The sequence below is a fragment of the Phalangium opilio genome, unplaced genomic scaffold (assembly GCF_054372755.1).
Source record: "Phalangium opilio isolate 3A_F unplaced genomic scaffold, DU_Popi_V2 ptg000002l_1, whole genome shotgun sequence".
In the NCBI taxonomy this organism is placed as follows: Eukaryota; Metazoa; Arthropoda; class Arachnida; order Opiliones; family Phalangiidae; genus Phalangium; species Phalangium opilio.
Window position 1 is genome coordinate 6210100 of NW_028324144.1, and position 14130 is coordinate 6224229.

The 14130-nt window shown below is 35.6% G+C and overlaps 1 protein-coding gene and 1 long non-coding RNA gene across 4 annotated transcripts in view; one reads left to right on the forward strand and one right to left on the reverse strand.

Annotated features, from left to right (window-relative positions):
* Positions 1 to 14130, reverse strand: part of LOC149718443 (cell adhesion molecule Dscam1-like) — a 451194-nt gene that overhangs the window by 212063 nt on the left and 225001 nt on the right. For all 3 annotated transcript variants that reach the window (XM_089845167.1, XM_089845151.1, XM_089845159.1), the window contains exon 10: positions 7957 to 8241. In XM_089845167.1, the coding sequence (XP_089701293.1) occupies positions 7957 to 8241 (285 nt within the window). The remainder of the gene's footprint in view (positions 1 to 7956; positions 8242 to 14130) is intronic.
* Positions 12573 to 13740, forward strand: LOC149718452 (uncharacterized). Its single transcript, XR_016370722.1, has 3 exons — positions 12573 to 12994; positions 13050 to 13131; positions 13191 to 13740. It is a non-coding gene; the product is annotated as an uncharacterized LOC149718452 (long non-coding RNA).

Genomic DNA, 14130 nt, shown 5'->3' on the forward strand with positions numbered 1-14130 from the left:
AGTACCTCTGATAAAAGCCAAACGGAACATGGACAATAAAACATTCGAATGACTGGTGGTGTGAAAGATTCTCTAATACATAATTTCACTGACTATGAGGACAATGTGGTTAAACTAATAATACAAGGAAAAGCGGCTGCAATGGATGTTCCAAGACATTTTATTCCCGCATTAGACCTTCTTAAACATCGACTACTGGAAAATGGGAAAGAATTATATCAAGGCAAAGAGGCTCTGATGTGGCTCCCAAACACTTTAATTTTCAATAAAAACTTGTCCATTAATATTCTACAAAACATCGATATATTGTGAGTCATAATGTCACCTGTGTGGTTAAAATAATGACTTTTTCTTTATTTATTTTCAAGAATGGCTAGATATGCGGAAACCGGTCAAGATCGTCTATTTCAAAGAGAACTAACTAAAAACTACGCGAAATATTTGAATGCAAGACAATCGATCAACAAATCGACTCAGATCCTAACAGTATCCCAGTTGGAGGTTATTTTCAAAATATGGGCTTGGCTGATCATATTTTCGTGCGGTGCACAATTCCTTGAAATACTTCTAAAATGTTGGCTGGGGAATATGGACTTTCACTAGCAAGAATTTCATGAAATTTCATATTTAGTAGTGTATACTTTAGCCAGAATTGTACTAGATATTCTGAACTTCAAAAATTGCTATTATTAGTGCTTTACAATGTACAAATCTGGCAAGGCTTTTTTTAGTCGTAGGTCATACTGGAATTTCATTTTCAATTTTCAAAGAAAGTTTAAAGACTATAACAGTATCGTTTAGCAACGCTCATCACCGGCAGAGATCATGACGGTTTTTGCATTAACATTTTTTCAGTGAGCATTCGAAATATGAGGGCTACCTAAAACTTTCTTTGTTGTCCCTTTCTAAAGTGGCAGATTAGAAGCTGGACAGAAGCCTTTTTCATGCGTAATAAATTCATAAATTTTTAATACAATCTCTCAAACAGTAAAACTGTAAATGCTTATTTTTTGGATTAAAACACTGGAACACTATTTCAATCAATATTGTAATAATTAGATTTTCTATGATACCAGGGATATATTTAATTTTAAAAGTAGGAATGGGCACGCATCAAAGTCCCGGACCCCCTTCCACGGGACGGGGGGGGGTATGAAAGAAGAGGCGGGTCGTAGCGACAGAGGTTAAAAGGAATTGGGTATTTTCCGACGTCCCCGTCAGCAACGTCATCAAAACGTAGATTAAGCGAGCCAATAAGATAATTTAAACTTTTCGTTACGTGTGGAGGGAGGGGCTCTATACTGGGCTATGAGTCGGACTGAAGAAAATACTAACCGTTCTCCATTCCTACTTCTGAAATTAAATATATCCCTGATGATACTATTATATATTTTTAAGATAAGCATTTCGTGTTCGCATTGTGCTTATCGCAATTATTTTGTTCGTCAAATATCTATATTTATGGCAATCAGATCAAGCTCGTTGATTCGATATGATTATTAATTCATCTTGTTTATTAAGTTGTATTTTGACTTTTGCGACTGAAATGTTCTCTTAACTGATTGCGTGAAGTTTCATTTGCAAACGCGAAGAAAAGGCACAGATTAAAATTAATGGCCGGTTCCGCTCTCATGAACAGTTTATGATTAACTCGCGTTACACTTAAACATTAACCGTGTTTTTATTTTAAAACTTTGTTAGGTAAGTTTTTGGGTTTCTAAAGTTTCTCTTATTGCGTGCTAATAAATAGAAGTAATTGCGGTTCAGTTATGAAGGGAAGTCGAGACCAGCTTGATCGAGGTAACATAGGATCAAATTAAATTAAGAAACACAGATATTAAATTGTGCTTTTATAGATGGTATACAGGGATACTAGTTTCAATAATCAAGTCAACAAGGGTGGCTTATCGGTTTTAGTCCAGTAAACCATCTTTAATTCGTTTACTTTTCTAACAAAATCGTAGCTTTTGATCTTGAAAACCTGCAATTTCCAAAAAATGACTTCCTAACCTTCCTTTTCTCCTGGAAATAAGTTGAAACTTGATGTTGTTGCAGCGCAATTAGAGCTCTCAACCGTGAAGGAAATATTTTCTTCGAACATAATACTCATTACTTAAATAAAAATAAACGTCTTTTTAAGATTCAAAACGAGTAAAAAATTCTTTATAATTTGGTCTGTGGGTTTTGCGCAATAGTTTCATATCGAAATTTTTGTCGTTGAAAGTGGTCGTGGCATTAGTTGAAGATTAGAAACTTCATTCTATAGGGAGTAAAAAGGTTACAAAATCCTTGCAATATGTCGCGTAACTTAGGGGAAAATGTAAATACTTGAATGCCTTTAAAGAGCGATGCGAGTTAGATAACATAACATGAATAGTAATTTGTCGTAAAAGAAGCTAAGCATTTTGAAATTTAAGAAAAGGATACCGTCATGAACCAGAGTTTAAGCGTAATAAATTATTCAATTGGAAATGTAAGTACCGCTTGCATTTTTAAAAACTTTGGTCATAAATTAAACACTGCTCGAGCCAAATTATTAAATTATTAGCTTTTGGGGATCAACTGCGGTTAATAGTTACACTTTAAATTGACACAATTTTACAAAAAAGGACAAGAATGGTTATATAGAAAAACTAGCTCCTCAAGCAATGAATGGGTGCATAATGTTTTGTATTTTTCCTAAGGATTTTCTGGAAAGAGGAATCTACGAAAAATTTAAAAACGGACATGTTTTGAAAGACGATATGGCTCTTTCTGTGGCTCAATATATTCTCCTCAATTTAAAAAACGTCAGGTACTGTAGATTGAAAATATATTCATTTTGCTTGACGCATTATCTTAATAAATAACAAAACTGGAAATATGTTGGAGAAACTTAACTAAATGATTTAAAGGGAACAGCTCACCTTATTCTCGAACAATAACTCGACAATTTAGTTTCTGAAAGTTTTAAAAACGTGTAGTAAGGTTATTTGATTTTAGATGTCGATGAAGTATATAGGAAGGTTGAATGACAAAAAGTGCATGACGCATAGGGTTGTAGGAGGTTTTTGTTCCTGAAAACTGGTCCCTCCGTTACTCATTTATCCTAACACAGTTGCAATGCAATGTATGACACAGACTGAACTTCATCGAACCTCGAAATGTGACCTCTCTATATACGAAGGATCATGTCACTGGCATAAGTGAAATAATATATTTCCTTGAGGCTCTTGATGATAAAGTAATAAAAAGAAAAACTAATAGTCTGTACACTGTAAAAAAAGCGTTCGGAAACGCACCTTTAAAGGTGTTTTCTTCCCCCACATGAGACGCACCCTTTTAGGTACAAATTCGCACCCCATATATAGGATGTTTATAAATACCCTAGTATATGGGGTGTTTTTAAATACCCTAAGGTGCTTAATAGAACCCTTAAAGGAATTTAACTGGACCTCAGAAATTCTGCTTAGGGTGTGAAAAAATACCCTTTCATCTTTTAAGGGTGCGAATCGAAACCAAATAAGGTATTTACCTGTACCTGATAAATTCGGTTGGGGGGTTCGAAAAAATGCCCTTTCAATTGTTGGGGTGTGAATTGAAACCATTTATGGTATTTAAATGTACCTGATGAATTCTGTTATGGGATGGAAATTGGAACCAAATGCATTGACCTGTACCTGAAAAATTCCCCCTGGGGTGCAAGAAATGGCATTTCGGCCATTTACGGGTACTAACAAATATAAAATTTGCTGTGAAAGGTTTAATTATTATCATACATGGTTCTTTCTTATAGTAGAAAAATGTTGTTCACTGGTGTGAAAAACTTTGGCACTTTTGTGTGCCTAAATCGCTACGTAATTTATATTACACAAGAAGTAATAAATTAACTTTTACATTAAGTCTTTAATTCGAGGTTCAGAGACAACTGTGATATAATTCATTAAAAATAGTGAAATGACTTAGACCGCGAAATTCAAAACCAAAAACTTTAAATCATTTAAAAATGCAACAAAACTAGTATACAATCAGAACGTCACTTCGCAATTTTTCGGTTTCTTATCTGCAATGGAGTACTTCTCAGAGGCAAGTTACGTTCACCATCGGCTTTATTAATGACCCGTTCTATAGCTGTTCTGTGACAAAATGGTGACAAGTCTTAAAAACCTTGCTTGGCACTTTCTATCCATTATCTACGCCATTTGTATCTCTATCCATACTGAAATATTATCCACAGAAGTTGTATTATAATTCTCATATATCCACCACTATGTTTATAAGGAATTAATGAATAGCCATGCCTAAATCTACACGCAAAAAGAATTAAAAATTAGTTGTTCGTTATTTGATTTAATCTTTTAATCATAAATTAGTCTGATTTATTATTCATGGGCTCACGGCGTTTATTGAGACGTTGAAACTTCTCGAAGAAAACTTAAGTCAAGAATTAAAATGGTTCACATCCGCATTGGCATCAGAGCTTCGGAGGCGTGTCTTCATATGTCCACGCGATTAGAAGTAGGCAACCTAAACCACAGCAAAATGAACCCAAACTTAAAAAACCTAGCCAAAACGTAAACCTAACCAATCGAACCTAACCCTAACCTAATTTAACAAACCGTGATTACTATGGATAGTTGCGAACGTATCTCGGTCCAAGCTGTTAAAAAGGTTGGAACATTTTCATAAATAGAAGTTAAACTTACAAAAAGTTTAGTTAAAATAATTACCTTTCTTAAGTGGTTTGATAACAGTGAAACACAGACGCAAGTACACCGACCGTTAAGCCTATTTTGAATTTGAAACTCATCGCGCCTCGTGAATCTGCGTTCGCGAGCTAAATAAAAGAGTGCAACAGAGCGTGCGCTGTTGTTTGGGGTATAAAAATACACCCTTTTCCCATTAAAACACCCTTGAAAGGGTTTTCATTAACACCTCAGGAGGTGCTAAAACGCACCTTTAAAGATCAGAGTGTAAAAAGGTGGTTTTATGGCCAATTTGTTCTTTATGAATAATTTCAAATATAAAATTATGCTTTAGTTTTTGTATCGAGTATATATATATATATAGCATCTACATTACGACTGACATTGCATTTCGTTAATGATCGCTCGTATATATTACAATGGAGAGAACCGCAAATAAAAATGGATACGTTTTTATATATAGCCCTTGGGCTTTCAATGGGTGCCTTTTTCGGACACAACAAGCTTTCTTTTGTGCTAGTTTTTCTCTACGGTTCCATGAGAATTTAATTTATATTCTTTAGGAAAAGACCACTTTCGTACTTCTGTTCAATGGGAATTTAATTTCAATTCATTGGGACATATTTATCTTTTATTTGGGTCGAATGGGTTTTCTCCAATGGAAGGCGAGCATTAGGTCGTGTGACGTTAGGCTTATTTTGGTTATTTCAAACAAAATACTATAAGTTGACTAAGATCAGTAAGTTAAGGTTAGGTTTGGCGATTTGTACTTAAACGATATTAAGTCAGGTTTGGTGTGCTTATTTGAATCGCAAATGGGTTAGTTCGGTTAAGGTGTGCTTATTTGAATGGCAATAGCATTAGGTGAGGTAACCATATATCTTATTTGCTTATTTGAAACCCATTAGTATAAGGTTTGGTTTGTTTATTTGAACCGCAGTGATGTAAGCAAAGATTTGGTGAGGTTAGTTAAGGTTAGGTTAAGTCAACTGTATTGTTAAAAGTTGTTAAAAACTCTGAAAACACTGCTATTTTTTCAGAACCACGGTTCCCATTTCGGGAACTGCTCTTTGAACGTACATCCATGTTAAGAAATGCTAACCTAGTATTAAAGCTAAACCATTCTTAATACTTATTATTTCACCTTATGAGAACCTCACTACGTCTTATTATATAAACGAAAATACCATAGACCAACGTTAATTGACTAAAATTAGCCCCTGTTTATTAATTGTAGTCAAGTCGCGTCTCAGCTGGTGGCTTAAAAGCTCCTGTAATCCAAACATATAAAGAATATAACGAAAATACGGTTAACCTAATGCTACATGGTAAAGCGGCTGTATTGGACAGTCCAAGAAAGTTCATGCCTGCATTAGACCATTTTAAAGATCGGCTACAGGAAAATGGAAAAGAATTGTATCAAGGAAAACAGGTTCTGATGTTTAGCCATCTCACATTATATTTCAACAAAAACTTGTCTTTTGATGTTCTACAAAATGTCGATATACTGTAAGTAATATTGTCATCTGTGTGGTTAAAATAATCATGTGTTCTTTATTTATTTTTAAGAATGGCTAGATACGTGGAGACCGGTCAAGACCGTCCATTTCAAAGAGAACTAACTAAAAAATACTCGAAATATATGAACCCAAAGCAATCGATCAACAAAGCGATTCAGATCGTAACAGTATCTCAGCTGGAGATTATTTTCAAAATATGGGCTTGGCTGATCATATTTTCGTGTTGCATACAATTCTGTGAAATACTTCTAAAATGTTGGATGGACAATAGCCGAGGTTAGCTTTAGGTTCTGCATAGACTAAGGATATCCACTGGTTAGAATTTCTTGAAAATCTATATTTAGGTGCTTACGCTTTTGCTAGAATTGTACTTGATATTCTGACCTTCAAAAACTGCTATTATAAATACTTAAAATATATACAAATCGAATGAAACGAGGCATTCCTTAGTCATAAGTTATTTTAAAATTTGGTTTTCTAATTTTCAAAAAAATTTAAAAACTCTATTACAGTAAAGACTAAAGTTGTCGACGCCTAACAATAATATTCAAGCTCATTTCCCCAAAGAGACCATGATGTAATAAACGTATTAATAAAATCGAGTTTTTTAAAGCATTGAAATTTCCACGTAAAATAGTATGTATACGTATATTGTAAAGTCCCTATATGAAGACATGTTTTAAATAATAATAAAAGAAAAATACTAAGACTTAACTTTTCTCTATGAAGCTCTCAAGGGGCAGGAGTTTGAACTTTCATCTTTCATTTAATATTGTTTTAAACGTAACTAACATTTCCACAAATGGGTCATACTGTAATGAACGTATTACAAAAGCCCAGTTTATAGTATAGTACCAAAATTTTCACGTTAAATAGCATATGCATGTATATAGTAAAGTCGCTGAATATGAAGATGTGTTAAATACTAATAAAAAATACTTAGACTTAACATTTCTCTACGAAACTCTTTAAAAGGCACGAATTTGAGCTTTTATCTTTCATTTAAAATTGTTTACAAAAATAACTAACTTATAGTTATTTAGTAACGCCGTCCACCCGGTCCACCACTTGTCTAATTCGAAAAATAATACAGTGTTATTTTTATGAGAAAATTAAGACAATTTTCAAAAATCTTTCTCATTAATAGCTTGATTCTTTCACAAAATAAATAGAGAGTTTATCTTTGAACTTTTAACCTTAAACTATATTAATCAATTGTACTTTAGTCACTGTCTAATTTTCCCAAAACAGTAAATGCAATAAGCAAAAAAAATTCAATCAAAAACCTTTATGAAAACAGTTATCAGCAGTATAGTTTACTATTTTATAAGATTTTCGAATTTAAAAAAATGTATATCATGCACCTTTCTTAACAGATGTTTAATACTAACTGGCCTGTTCAATATGTAAACTGTCTTAAAATATACAAATAAAGTTCTGCTAAATATATTTGTTGAAAACTCACCTTTATGTTGTTATGTAGAGAAAACATGATAAAGGACCCATTTCGCGTTATTCATGTTGAGTGAAACCCCCAAACCAATGGGACCAAATAATTAGAAATAAACACGAGTCAACCTCCATTTCAAACACTACGAACATTAACCTAAGGTTCAAAACCGCTACATGGGTTTTTCTCAAAATCGAATTCTCGTCAAAACCCATATAAAACCGGAAATATTAATCAAGAGGTCGGGCAAAAGAGATCTGAAAAACCTCTTAAAAGAGCACAGAAAAGAAGGGAAACTTACCGTTAACGACCATCTTGGCCGTGTGATTGACCGAAGCGGCCGGATTGGTGGCGACACAAGTATAGCTTCCTCCGTGCTTAGATCCCACTTTGTTAAAGGTTAGGGTCGAAGTGAAATTATTGACGCTGTCCACCATAGCATTCAGTTCGGGTTCCAAAGGTTTGCCGTCTTTCAACCAGGTCAAAGTTAATGGCGAATCACCCGCGATGGCCGCGCAAACGGCCACGCTTCGCATTCCCTCTTCCAAATCCGGGGGAAATGAAAACGAGTCAATTCGGGGTCCAACTGAAAATATAGAAGAATAAAGAGAACTCTCAGTGCATGTGGACATTAATTTATAGCCATTAATCCTGTTAAAGGTCGAGATTCAAGGAAGTTGGTTCTGGGGAGAAAGGAAACCGAAGAAGTTAGCGAAGGCTGAAGAAGCATCATTGTTCGAAAGATATGTACGATGATTTACGAAATTTTTAATGTTTTTCATGAAGTTGAGCCAGGAACAAACAATGGGCATTAATTCTTGCTGATTTCAGAGTTACAGTATTCTATCAAAATTTTGAGTTATAGGCTAACTGAAAGCAGTTCAAAGTAGGTTCTAGGCAAAATAAATTAAGATCCAAATAATAAGGAACGCTCGCCTACAATCTCTTTCAGAATCCCTCAAAATCATGCCAAAGCAAGAACTCCGATACAGTCACGGTCGTCCATCTTATAATTAGATGAAACGTTGTATCCTCTAAACAGTCCTTAAGTTTATAATAATTTTCAGTAACTCATTGTTCATAATTTATGCAGAATAGAGGAAAAAACCAACTTCAAAAAGTGCAATAAAATCGAAGGTAAGAAAGAAATTTCTTGGAATATAATATACCGTATAAAAATGCAGCAGGGCATTCCGTATACCTACGCTTAAATGACATAGAATAATCTTGTTTCTTGTTAAATTAATTGTTTAATATCGTTTTGAACTGAACTCAAACATTCTAGAAAAATTAAGCCATACTTGTATGTAAGGGACCAAAGTTTTAGTGAATTCGTTCACTGTCATTCGAAAAAAAAAACTCAATTCCATTTTTGCTATTGTTAAACCAGAACAAATTCTAAAGAATCCAAATTATTCGAGGAAAGAGAAAATAATGAAAGGTTTTAATAATTAACCCCGTTTTCCTGCTATTCGAAACTTAATAATGGGGATGAGGTCATGGCGGCCCCATAGCTAGCTTTTAAAAGCCACATTTTCTAACAGTACCAAGGGGATTCGGAAAATCATTTTTCCTCCGAGGGCTCTTAATAAAACACCCCGGTATAAGTAATATGTTACCAATAAGTATGATTGAAACAATTTTGGGGGGAAAAGACACAAGTGTAGACACTCTCTATATGACACAGATGGGTCCATTTGTATATTGTCTAAATTATTTCTTACAATACCTGCTTGGAAAGGACTTTTTACCTTTGCATCATATTATTCCATGATCTCAAAAAAGTGATAAAAGGAATGGAAACTTTGAAGAAAAGTGCTAAAACTGTGATGAAAATGCTCAAAACGCTGATAAAAAGTGTCGAAAATTTGATAAAAATGGAGATACTATAGAAGTAAAAATTGCAATACAATCTGATGGGAACGTGATAAAATAGGTGAGTAAAGTGCTTTCAACAAAGTGATACAAGTGTGACTAAAACGGTTTAAGCAAAGTGATAGAAATGTAATTGAAATTCTGATAACAATGTGATTGAAATCCTGACAATTAAGTGATTGGAATTCTGATAACAAAGCAATAAAAATGTGTTGGAAAATGTTTTATAATAGCGTAATAAAAACCTCATCGAAACCAAAGTAAGGAAAATGTCATGGAGCAGTTGACTACGAAGTGATAAAAGCATAATGTAAACAGCTATAACAAAGATATAAAACTGTGGTCGAAACACGACGGATTAAGCGGTGATAAGAAAAAGATTTAAGATACAAATCTGATGGAAATTAGATCAAAATTGCACACCTATTTGATACATATAAAGCTTTAACTCATCCAGTTCTGCACTTAAATTAGATTAAGTACATAATTTAGCAGTTAGTTGAGGCATACTTGTGGCTGTTACAACACTTAATCCTGGTAAATATGCGAAATATTTCTTTGCTTTTGGCCGTTACGTACCGACAAGTAATGGAAAATTTCCGCTAGCTCGACGATATTTGATTAATAAGCTCTCTGGGAAGCGACGAGAGTAAATGACAAACCCTTCCCTACCCCCTACTTGGCGCTACACTCTTTTGGCGCTACTTGATAGACTTATAGGTCGCGTTAAGGTAGAAAACATAGGCCGAACAAAAATTGCTCATTTGTGTAAGCCGACGGGGCTCTTTCCGAACATTAAGTTTGGCCGCCATCAAAGAGATTACAGCAAGTGGAGTAGAAGCTTAAAGGAAAGGGTCAGGTAACGTAACATCATACCTTAAAAGAACGGCCTTTTTAGTTAATATAAAAGGGAAAAAATCTCTTATTACAAAATGATTGGGATTTAATTAGTCTTGAAAACGACGACTACTGCGCCGCCATTGCTTCAGTAGCGTCTGTTAAATCTAACCTCTTGCCCCTACCATACTCTTACCTCTCTCAGCCTGAGAAAATTCAACCAATCCCGAATGGGTAAGAGGCTCGATTTAGCAGACGCCACTGAACCAATGGGGGATGGCGCAGTATAGTCCTCGTTTTTAAGACTAATTAAATGCTAATTAATTTGTAATAAGGGGTCATTTATTATTCTCAGGGATAGATGTAATTTTAGAAGCAGGAATGTAGAACAGATTAATGTGGGCGCGCGTCAAAGTCCCGGACCCCCTTTCCCAGGACGATGGTTATGAAATAAGTGGCGGGTCATAGCGACACGAGTAAAAGGGAATTACGTATTTTTGGCCGTCCCCGTCAGCAACGTCATCAAAACGTAGATAAAGCATAGCGCGGCTCCGGTGGATCCCCTACAAATTGACTTTCCTTACGAACTCGAGTTTTGGCTTGGCAAAGCTAGAGGCATTTGTGGGCGGGATTTATACGTGCATGTATAAGCAAGTTCTGGAGGAAAGTCCCCTTGTAGGGAATCCACTGTAGCCGGAAGTGAGCCAATAAGATAATTTAAAATTTTCGTTACGTGTTGGAGGGAGGGGCTCTATAACGGGCTATGAGTCGAACTGAAGTAAATACTAACCGTTCTCCATTCCTGTCTTTCTTCAATATTTTTCCTTTAATGTTTATAAAAAGGCAGTTCTTTGAATCTTTGAAGGTTTAATGTTATGTTACCCGAACCTTTCCTTAAAGCGTTATTTGGTAACCTTGATTTTTAGAGTTCTAGTTCCGGTTAGCCAAGGCTTATCTTCCGCTCCTCTTGATAGATTCTCTCTGTCTGGCATTAGGGATTGGAGTTGGATCGAGGCAGCTCGCTAGTTTCGTTAAGTGAGAGAAGGCGCGGGGATTGAGAAGCATAACGACATTAGAAGCGCCGAGTGCCTATTTGGATAAGCTTGGGGCTTTCCAATCGCCAGCGATATCTCGAGTGTTCCGTTGCTTAGCTTAGGTCCACCCATTCTTCCTTCCTTCCTCCCTCCCCTACTCTCCCCCCGCCAACCCTATTCTTCCTTCCGCTCTCATCATCAGACCGCGATACCGTATCTGAAAGAGGAATTTGACTCAAGCTACGTTCCCACTCGTTTTAATTCCACCGTGTGGATCTTATTCCTATGGTGGATAGGAAAACTGGACGCTCTGTCGAAAACTGGTAGCTCTGTTGGTGCATATACCACGACACGAGCAAAAGGAGATCAGGATTCTAGTGTATCAAGGTCATTAAAAATTCCACGGCTCTGATCAAAGGTAGGTGCGCCGGGGGGGGGGGAGGTTAGTAGATGAAGATCTGTATTTTTCTGGTATGTCAAGGTCACTCGAAATATCAAAGAACTGCAACATTTGCTCATAACCTTCATTTTAGGAAAGTTCTACAATGACTTTTTGGAAGAAAAAAAAGGGCAAAGGGAAACTCAAGCAAAGGGCGCGAGCTTAATTTGAGTAATAACGCATGCGAGGTGTCGGTTGCTAATTGGTCACTAGCATTACCTATGTTTTTATTATAAAAACAGACTAAGTCCTAGAAAAATTACACATAATTAACGGCAACTTTTTGGTAAGTTTTATTAATGATTTTGAAGTTATGCTATCAACATAAATTGATTATAAAATACACTTCAAACCATTTCATTCTCCCTTTAACAGAGATGGGTATTGTAGAAAGAATAAAGCTATGTTCACACTTGCATAGTAGTCAGTTAACAACTGGTTTTACCAACTAGTTTTGAAACACTCTTTATTACTTGATCGTAGCAATTTGAACAGCCTTCGTTCACACCTTAAAACGCTTCTGTTCGTGCAAGAAACAAGCTCCCAAATTTGCTTTACGTTGGTTCGCGAAGAAACCAGGTTTGTAATTAACTTATTGACTAGGAGTTATGTTCACACTTAACTTTGCAAGCGTTTTGAATAGCTTCGAACCGCTTTCTCAAGTAAGTGTGAACACGGCTGTACAGTCTTACAATTTCAAGGGTAAAGGTCACTAGCTTCGGACCTTATAAATAAATACTTTTGCAAATGTCTTTCTTTGTTAGATATTTTATCTTATGATGTCGACATTTATACGACTGAGTCAAGTGGGTAATTTTCCGTTCATTAACTTCCATATTTAATCAATTATATTTAGTACATCTATACGTTGCGAAGAACGGACATTTCAATAGTACATGTACGAATGTGTACTAATAGGATTAGGGTAAAATGGCTCAAAGTTAGCGTACACCCTCACTGAAAAGAAAAGTCAAATAAACGCTAATCAAATACATTGCATTATAATGTTAGACCCATTATTATTTTAGTCCCAAAACTCGAGGAGAACACGAGAATCTACTTCCGGAATTCAAATAAAAAGGGATGATGATTTTAATAACTTAAAGTACTAAACTGTGTTAGCCCGAGCGAGAACACATCCAATTTCTAGAAAAGTAAAGCTAAGTTAACTTTCCTTGAAAATTAATTTCTACTTCCTCTAATACGTAGGAGCGGCGGTTCCCGTGTGGAATAGGTAGGAAAAGAGCCTACTATTTTCATTCTCCATAAGGGAGCAATTAAGCTTAAAGCGGTAACTAAACACTCAACATAATTGCGTTTTCACCCCTATAACTCGTGAAAAATCCCTAGCGCTTGACGAAGCGTTGAAAAAGAACCTCTGGGAGGAAAAACTCCAAGCGTTTCATCCCAGCGACGGAGAAAATAGAAGCAAAGAGCGACAGAAAGATGCGTGCTAGTCCTAGGTAAATAATAACTCCGCAAAGTACTAGCCTCATGGAAACAAAGTTGAACATCGCAACGAATAGATAACTAAGAGCTTTACTATAAAACCAAGGATAGATGTAATTTAAGAAGCAAGAATGCGGAACTGTTAGTATTTACTTCAGTCTGACTCATAGCCCAGTATATAGAGCCCCTCCCTCCAACACGTAAATAATAACTCCGCTAAGGGCTAGCCTCATGGAAACAAAGTTGAACATCGCAACGAAATTATAAAAGAGATAACTAAGAGCTTTAATATAAAACCGGGGATAGAAGTAATTTTAGAAGTGGGAATAGAGAACGGTTAGTATTTATTTCAGTCCGACTCATAGCCTAGTATAGAGCCCCTCCCTCCAACACGTAACGGAAATTTTATATTATCTTATTGGCTCACTTAAACTACGTTTTGATGACGTTGCTGCCGGGGATGGAGAAAAATACGCTATTCCTTTTCACCTCTGTCGCTATGACCCGCCTCTTATTTCATACCCCCGGGAAGGGGGTCCGGGACTTTGACGCGCGCTCAGATTACTCTCTTCTCCATTCCTGCTTCTAAAATTACAGCTATCCCTGATAAAACATTGTAATAGAATTGATTTACTTCTCAAGTTAGGAACTCCTAGCAAAGATGATTTTCATTGTTTCATTCAAGGTTTTCATCACCACCACGAATTTGAAACTAACATTTAAATGAAACAATTACAACTTAAGTTGGGAACTGCTTTCAAAGATAATTGTCATTGTTTCATCAAATCTATTTTTAATTTCAATTTAAAATCAAGTTTCTAATCACCTTGAATTTGGAAAT